This window comes from Ranitomeya imitator, chromosome 9 (genome assembly GCF_032444005.1).
Source record: "Ranitomeya imitator isolate aRanImi1 chromosome 9, aRanImi1.pri, whole genome shotgun sequence".
Lineage (NCBI taxonomy): Eukaryota > Metazoa > Chordata > Amphibia > Anura > Dendrobatidae > Ranitomeya > Ranitomeya imitator.
In genome coordinates, this window is record NC_091290.1 from 131,738,006 (window position 1) to 131,747,701 (window position 9,696).

A 9,696-nucleotide genomic window follows, 5' to 3' on the forward strand; every position below is an offset into this window, starting at 1 on the left:
TACACAGCTCCCCTGCACAGTGTATATAGTGTACACAGCTCCCCTGCACAGTGTATATAGTGTACACAGCTCCCCTGCACAGTGTATATAGTGTACACAGCTCCCCTGCACAGTGTATATACAGTGTACACAGCTCCCCTGCACAGTGTATATAGTGTACACAGCTCCCCTGCACAGTATACATAGTGTACACAGCTCCCCTGCACAGTATACATAGTGTACACAGCTCCCCTGCACAGTGCATATACAGTGTACACAGCTCCCCTGCACAGTGTATATAGTGTACACAGCTCCCCTGCACAGTGTATATAGTGTACACAGCTCCCCTGCACAGTATACATAGTGTACACAGCTCCCCTGCACAGTTTATATACAGTGTACACAGCTCCCCTGCACAGTGTATATAGTGTACACAGCTCCCCTGCAGTGTATATACAGTGTACACAGCTCCCCTGCACAGTGTATAGTGTACACAGCTCCCCTGCACAGTGTATATAGTGTACACAGCTCCCCTGCACAGTGTATATAGTGTACACAGCTCCCCTGCACAGTGTATATAGTGTACACAGCTCCCCTGCACAGTATATATATAGTGTACACAGCTCCCCTGCACAGTGTATATAGTGTACACAGCTCCCCTGCACAGTGTATATAGTGTACACAGCTCCCCTGCACAGTGTATATACAGTGTACACAGCTCCCCTGCACAGTGTATATAGTGTACACAGCTCCCCTGCACAGTGTATATAGTGTACACAGCTCCCCTGCACAGTGTATATAGTGTACACAGCTCCCCTGCACAGTATATATATAGTGTACACAGCTCCCCTGCACAGTGTATATAGTGTACACAGCTCCCCTGCACAGTGTATATAGTGTACACAGCTCCCCTGCACAGTGTATATACAGTGTACACAGCTCCCCTGCACAGTGTATATACAGTGTACACAGCTCCCCTGCACAGTGTATATAGTGTACACAGCTCCCCTGCACAGTGTATATAGTGTACACAGCTCCCCTGCACAGTGTATATAGTGTACACAGCTCCCCTGCACAGTGTATATACAGTGTACACAGCTCCCCTGCACAGTGTATATAGTGTACACAGCTCCCCTGCACAGTGTATATAGTGTACACAGCTCCCCTGCAGTGTATAGTGTACACAGCTCCCCTGCACAGTGTATATACAGTGTACACAGCTCCCCTGCACAGTGTATATAGTGTACACAGCTCCCCTGCACAGTATACATAGTGTACACAGCTCCCCTGCACAGTATACATAGTGTACACAGCTCCCCTGCACAGTGTATATACAGTGTACACAGCTCCCCTGCACAGTATACATAGTGTACACAGCTCCCCTGCACAGTTTATATACAGTGTACACAGCTCCCCTGCACAGTGTATATAGTGTACACAGCTCCCCTGCACAGTATACATAGTGTACACAGCTCCCCTGCACAGTGTATATACAGTGTACACAGCTCCCCTGCACAGTGTATATAGTGTACACAGCTCCCCTGCAGTGTATATACAGTGTACACAGCTCCCCTGCACAGTGTATATACAGTGTACACAGCTCCCCTGCACAGTGTATATAGTGTACACAGCTCCCCTGCACAGTATACATAGTGTACACAGCTCCCCTGCACAGTGTATATACAGTGTACACAGCTCCCCTGCACAGTGTATATAGTGTACACAGCTCCCCTGCAGTGTATATACAGTGTACACAGCTCCCCTGCACAGTGTATATACAGTGTACACAGCTCCCCTGCACAGTGTATATAGTGTACACAGCTCCCCTGCACAGTATACATAGTGTACACAGCTCCCCTGCACAGTGTATATACAGTGTACACAGCTCCCCTGCACAGTGTATATAGTGTACACAGCTCCCCTGCAGTGTATATACAGTGTACACAGCTCCCCTGCACAGTGTATAGTGTACACAGCTCCCCTGCACAGTGTATATAGTGTACACAGCTCCCCTGCACAGTGTATATAGTGTACACAGCTCCCCTGCACAGTGTATATAGTGTACACAGCTCCCCTGCACAGTATATATATAGTGTACACAGCTCCCCTGCACAGTGTATATAGTGTACACAGCTCCCCTGCACAGTGTATATAGTGTACACAGCTCCCCTGCACAGTGTATATACAGTGTACACAGCTCCCCTGCACAGTGTATATAGTGTACACAGCTCCCCTGCACAGTGTATATAGTGTACACAGCTCCCCTGCACAGTGTATATAGTGTACACAGCTCCCCTGCACAGTATATATATAGTGTACACAGCTCCCCTGCACAGTGTATATAGTGTACACAGCTCCCCTGCACAGTGTATATAGTGTACACAGCTCCCCTGCACAGTGTATATACAGTGTACACAGCTCCCCTGCACAGTGTATATACAGTGTACACAGCTCCCCTGCACAGTGTATATAGTGTACACAGCTCCCCTGCACAGTGTATATAGTGTACACAGCTCCCCTGCACAGTGTATATAGTGTACACAGCTCCCCTGCACAGTGTATATACAGTGTACACAGCTCCCCTGCACAGTGTATATAGTGTACACAGCTCCCCTGCACAGTGTATATAGTGTACACAGCTCCCCTGCAGTGTATAGTGTACACAGCTCCCCTGCACAGTGTATATACAGTGTACACAGCTCCCCTGCACAGTGTATATAGTGTACACAGCTCCCCTGCACAGTATACATAGTGTACACAGCTCCCCTGCACAGTATACATAGTGTACACAGCTCCCCTGCACAGTGTATATACAGTGTACACAGCTCCCCTGCACAGTGTATATAGTGTACACAGCTCCCCTGCAGTGTATATACAGTGTACACAGCTCCCCTGCACAGTGTATACAGTGTACACAGCTCCCCTGCACAGTGTATATAGTGTACACAGCTCCCCTGCACAGTGTATATAGTGTACACGGCTCCCCTGCACAGTGTATATAGTGTACACAGCTCCCCTGCACAGTGTATATACAGTGTACACAGCTCCCCTGCACAGTGTATATAGTGTACACAGCTCCCCTGCACAGTGTATATAGTGTACACAGCTCCCCTGCACAGTGTATATACAGTGTACACAGCTCCCCTGCACAGTGTATATAGTGTACACAGCTCCCCTGCACAGTGTATATAGTGTACACAGCTCCCCTGCACAGTGTATATAGTGTACACAGCTCCCCTGCACAGTGTATATACAGTGTACACAGCTCCCCTGCACAGTGTATATAGTGTACACAGCTCCCCTGCACAGTATACATAGTGTACACAGCTCCCCTGCACAGTATACATAGTGTACACAGCTCCCCTGCACAGTGTATATACAGTGTACACAGCTCCCCTGCACAGTGTATATAGTGTACACAGCTCCCCTGCAGTGTATATACAGTGTACACAGCTCCCCTGCACAGTGTATACAGTGTACACAGCTCCCCTGCACAGTGTATATAGTGTACACAGCTCCCCTGCACAGTGTATATAGTGTACACAGCTCCCCTGCACAGTGTATATACAGTGTACACAGCTCCCCTGCACAGTGTATATAGTGTACACAGCTCCCCTGCACAGTGTATATACAGTGTACACAGCTCCCCTGCACAGTGTATATAGTGTACACAGCTCCCCTGCCAGTGTATATACAGTGTACACAGCTCCCCTGCACAGTGTATAGTGTACACAGCTCCCCTGCACAGTGTATATAGTGTACACAGCTCCCCTGCACAGTGTATATAGTGTACACAGCTCCCCTGCACAGTGTATATAGTGTACACAGCTCCCCTGCACAGTATATATATAGTGTACACAGCTCCCCTGCACAGTGTATATAGTGTACACAGCTCCCCTGCACAGTGTATATAGTGTACACAGCTCCCCTGCACAGTGTATATACAGTGTACACAGCTCCCCTGCACAGTGTATATAGTGTACACAGCTCCCCTGCACAGTGTATATAGTGTACACAGCTCCCCTGCACAGTGTATATAGTGTACACAGCTCCCCTGCACAGTATATATATAGTGTACACAGCTCCCCTGCACAGTGTATATAGTGTACACAGCTCCCCTGCACAGTGTATATAGTGTACACAGCTCCCCTGCACAGTGTATATACAGTGTACACAGCTCCCCTGCACAGTGTATATACAGTGTACACAGCTCCCCTGCACAGTGTATATAGTGTACACAGCTCCCCTGCACAGTGTATATAGTGTACACAGCTCCCCTGCACAGTGTATATAGTGTACACAGCTCCCCTGCACAGTGTATTACAGTGTACACAGCTCCCCTGCACAGTGTATATAGTGTACACAGCTCCCCTGCACAGTGTATATAGTGTACACAGCTCCCCTGCAGTGTATAGTGTACACAGCTCCCCTGCACAGTGTATATACAGTGTACACAGCTCCCCTGCACAGTGTATATAGTGTACACAGCTCCCCTGCACAGTATACATAGTGTACACAGCTCCCCTGCACAGTATACATAGTGTACACAGCTCCCCTGCACAGTGTATATACAGTGTACACAGCTCCCCTGCACAGTGTATATAGTGTACACAGCTCCCCTGCAGTGTATATACAGTGTACACAGCTCCCCTGCACAGTGTATACAGTGTACACAGCTCCCCTGCACAGTGTATATAGTGTACACAGCTCCCCTGCACAGTGTATATAGTGTACACAGCTCCCTGCACAGTGTATATAGTGTACACAGCTCCCCTGCACAGTGTATATACAGTGTACACAGCTCCCCTGCACAGTGTATATAGTGTACACAGCTCCCCTGCACAGTGTATATAGTGGTACACAGCTCCCCTGCACAGTGTATATAGTGTACACAGCTCCCCTGCACAGTGTATATACAGTGTACACAGCTCCCCTGCACAGTGTATATAGTGTACACAGCTCCCCTGCACAGTGTATATAGTGTACACAGCTCCCCTGCACAGTGTATATAGTGTACACAGCTCCCCTGCACAGTGTATATACAGTGTACACAGCTCCCCTGCACAGTGTATATAGTGTACACAGCTCCCCTGCACAGTATACATAGTGTACACAGCTCCCCTGCACAGTATACATAGTGTACACAGCTCCCCTGCACAGTGTATATACAGTGTACACAGCTCCCCTGCACAGTGTATATAGTGTACACAGCTCCCCTGCAGTGTATATACAGTGTACACAGCTCCCCTGCACAGTGTATACAGTGTACACAGCTCCCCTGCACAGTGTATATAGTGTACACAGCTCCCCTGCACAGTGTATATAGTGTACACAGCTCCCCTGCACAGTGTATATAGTGTACACAGCTCCCCTGCACAGTGTATATACAGTGTACACAGCTCCCCTGCACAGTGTATATAGTGTACACAGCTCCCCTGCACAGTGTATATAGTGTACACAGCTCCCCTGCACAGTGTATATAGTGTACACAGCTCCCCTGCACAGTGTATATACAGTGTACACAGCTCCCCTGCACAGTGTATATAGTGTACACAGCTCCCCTGCACAGTGTATATAGTGTACACAGCTCCCCTGCACAGTGTATATAGTGTACACAGCTCCCCTGCACAGTGTATATAGTGTACACAGCTCCCCTGCACAGTGTATATAGTGTACACAGCTCCCCTGCACAGTGTATATACAGTGTACACAGCTCCCCTGCACAGTGTATATAGTGTACACAGCTCCCCTGCACAGTGTATATAGTGTACACAGCTCCCCTGCACAGTGTATATAGTGTACACAGCTCCCCTGCACAGTGTATATACAGTGTACACAGCTCCCCTGCACAGTGTATATAGTGTACACAGCTCCCCTGCACAGTGTATATAGTGTACACAGCTCCCCTGCACAGTGTATATAGTGTACACAGCTCCCCTGCACAGTGTATATACAGTGTACACAGCTCCCCTGCACAGTGTATATAGTGTACACAGCTCCCCTGCACAGTATACATAGTGTACACAGCTCCCCTGCACAGTATACATAGTGTACACAGCTCCCCTGCACAGTGTATATACAGTGTACACAGCTCCCCTGCACAGTGTATATAGTGTACACAGCTCCCCTGCAGTGTATATACAGTGTACACAGCTCCCCTGCACAGTGTATATAGTGTACACAGCTCCCCTGCACAGTGTATATAGTGTACACAGCTCCCCTGCACAGTGTATATAGTGTACACAGCTCCCCTGCACAGTATATATATAGTGTACACAGCTCCCCTGCACAGTATATATACAGTGTACACAGCTCCCCTGCACAGTGTATATAGTGTACACAGCTCCCCTGCACAGTATATATATAGTGTACACAGCTCCCCTGCACAGTATATATACAGTGTACACAGCTCCCCTGCACAGTGTATATAGTGTACACAGCTCCCCTGCACAGTGTATATAGTGTACACAGCTCCCCTGCACAGTGTATATACAGTGTACACAGCTCCCCTGCACAGTGTATATAGTGTACACAGCTCCCCTGCACAGTGTATATAGTGTACACAGCTCCCCTGCACAGTGTATATAGTGTACACAGCTCCCCTGCACAGTGTATATAGTGTACACAGCTCCCCTGCACAGTATATATACAGTGCACACAGCTCCCCTGCACAGTGTATATAGTGTACACAGCTCCCCTGCACAGTGTATATAGTGTACACAGCTCCCCTGCACAGTGTATATACAGTGTACACAGCTCCCCTGCACAGTGTATATAGTGTACACAGCTCCCCTGCACAGTGTATATAGCGTACACAGCTCCCCTGCACAGTATACAGTGTACACAGCTCCCCTGCACAGTGTATATACAGTGTACACAGCTCCCCTGCACAGTAATGCCCGCTCCCGCACTCACCACTTGGCTGCTCTTCAGGACCCCGGGCAGGGAGCGGATATATTCCCCGTCGCAGCGGACGCCCCTCCAGCCGCGGCTCTCCCGCACCGGCTCGGTGGTCGGCTGGTAAGGGCTGCTGGCCCCGGACACCATGGAGGCTGTAGACGCCTCCGCCTCGAAGCCGTCCATGTCCTCGGCCGCTCTCATGCCGGGGGCTCCGTTCAGCGCTGGGGGCCACGCATCCCACAATGCATAGCGCGGGTCCCCGGGATCAGCAGCCGCTCAGTGACCCCCATATGTCAGCCCCTCACGCGGCTGCGACCACCACGGCGCAGTGTCCGACAGTGCAGGGCGCAGGCGCCACACCCCCGTGCCCCCTCTCCGTGCTGCCCTGGGCCCCGGTTCTCTCCGCGGTAACGCGAAAGTCGCAACGCGAGACCTACACTGACGCGCTCTGCAGGTAACTACGCCCCGACCAATCGCAGGCGAGGCTCTTTGTGACGTCCCAGTACGTCTCCTCAGCATAGCTCCGCCCACACGACTACGTCTTGCCGCGATTGTAGGCGGCTTCTTACACACTGTACTAATGAGAACACTATATATCGCCCCGCCCCAGTCATGAGACCGAGACGGGCGACTTCTCACAGTCACAGGGCTAAGCGCCAGAACCTGAGTCTATAAAGCCCTGAAAATCACCAGACGTACTCAAAAGAAAGCTATATTATACCAGAATAAGATACAAGGGAATAATACCACAAGCTCAGCTATCAACCACAATAGGTGACATCACAGCTCACCTCCTCCTCCTCCTGTACAATGACTGATAACACCTCAATATACAGTAGATAACACAGGATCCACCATTCACAATAGGTGATGTCACAGCTCACCTCCTCCTCCTGTACAATGACTGATAACACCTCAATATACAGTAGATAACACAGGATCCACCATTCACAATAGGTGACATCACAGCTCACCTCCTCCTCCTGTACAATGGCTGATAACACCTCTATATACAGTAGATAACACAGGATCCACCATTCACAATAGGTGATGTCACAGCTCACCTCCTCCTCCTGTACAATGACTGATAACACCTCTATATACAGTAGATAACCCAGGATCCATCATTCACAATAGGTGATGTCACAGCTCACCTCCTCCTCCTGTACAATGACTGATAACACCTCTATATACAGTAGATAACACAGGATCCACGATTCACAATAGGTGATGTCACAGCTCACCTCCTCCCCCTGTACAATGACTGATAACACCTCTATATACAGTAGATAACACAGGATCCACCATTCACAATAGGTGATGTCACAGCTCACCTCCTCCTCCTGTACAATGACTGATAACACCTCTATATACAGTAGATAACACAGGATCCACCATTCACAATAGGTGATGTCACAGCTCACCTCCTCCTCCTGTACAATGACTGATAACACCTCTATATACAGTAGATAACACAGGATCCACCATTCACAATAGGTGATGTCACAGCTCACCTCCTCCAGTACAATTACAACCAGCAGTTCTGGCAAAGTAGCCGCCACCAACATCATCCTGGACAGAGAAAAGAATTAAAGACAAATATAATTAGAATAAAAACTGTTGAGAAAAAAAAAAAAGTTTCCCTGTAAATTTCTTATTACTCATACTTGCACAGATCAGACACTGGGGGGCGCCATATTACACAGAATTCACTCAATCTAATCTATGTAAAATTTATGCACAGACATTTGTTACGGCAATAATTCGGCCGGTCCATGGCTGCCAGCACTGGGTGTACTTACTTTATGTACTCGTACAATGCAGGATAGCAGTTAGCGCAGTGACTTCACCAGCAGAATAGTGAGTGCAGCTCTGGAGTATAATGCAGGATATAACTCAGGATCAGTAATGTAATGTATGTACACAGTGACTGCACCAGCAGAATAGTGAGTGCAGCTCTGGAGTATAATACAGGATGTAACTCAGGATCAGTAATGTAATGTATGTACACAGTGACTGCACCAGCAGAATAGTGAGTGCAGCTCTAGAGTATAATACAGGATGTAACTCAGGATCAGTAATGTATGTACACGGTGACTGCACCAGCAGAATAGTGAGTGCAGCTCTGGAGTATAATACAGGATGTAACTCAGGATCAGTAATGTATGTACACAGTGACTGCACCAGTAGAAGAATGAGTGCAGCTCTGGAGTATAATACAGAATGTAACTCAGGATCAGTAATGTAATGTATGTACACAGTGACAGCACCAGCAGAATAGTGAGTGCAGCTCTGGGGTATAATACAGGATGTAACTCAGGATCAGTAATGTAATGTATGTACACAGTGACTGTATGGGCAGAATAGTGAGTACAGCTCTGGAGTATAATACAGGATGTAACTCAGGATCAGTAATGTAACGTATGTACACAGTGGCTGCACCAGCAGAATAGTGAGTGCAGCTCTGGAGTATAATACAGGATGTAGCTCAGGATCAGTAATGTAATGTATGTACACAGTGACTGCACCAGTAGAATAGTGAGTGCAGCTCTGGGGTATAATACAGGATGTAACTCAGGATCAGTAATGTAATGTATGTACACAGTGACTGCACCAGCAGAATAGTGAGTGCAGCTCTGGGGTATAATACAGAGCCAGTACAGGATAAGTAATATATGTGCACAGTGCACACTAGACTGTAAGGAGGAGCACACAGACCAGTGGTACCGAAATAGAATTCGCTGCAATATTTATGGCTGCATTTATGTTATTTCTCAGCAGGAGGCGCTATTACACCACCCTGAGGCAGGGACTAGA

The 9,696-nt window shown here is 48.3% G+C and overlaps 1 protein-coding gene across 1 annotated transcript in view; it reads right to left on the reverse strand.

The window, feature by feature from the left end:
* CMTM4 (CKLF like MARVEL transmembrane domain containing 4) overlaps nucleotides 1-7,354 on the reverse strand; it is a 43,774-nt gene extending 36,420 nt beyond the window's left edge. The window contains exon 1 of the mRNA XM_069738914.1: nucleotides 6,895-7,354. Coding sequence (XP_069595015.1) covers nucleotides 6,895-7,080 — 186 coding nt within the window. The 5' untranslated portion in view covers nucleotides 7,081-7,354. The remainder of the gene's footprint in view (nucleotides 1-6,894) is intronic.
* Between the last annotated feature and the right edge of the window lie 2,342 nt (nucleotides 7,355-9,696).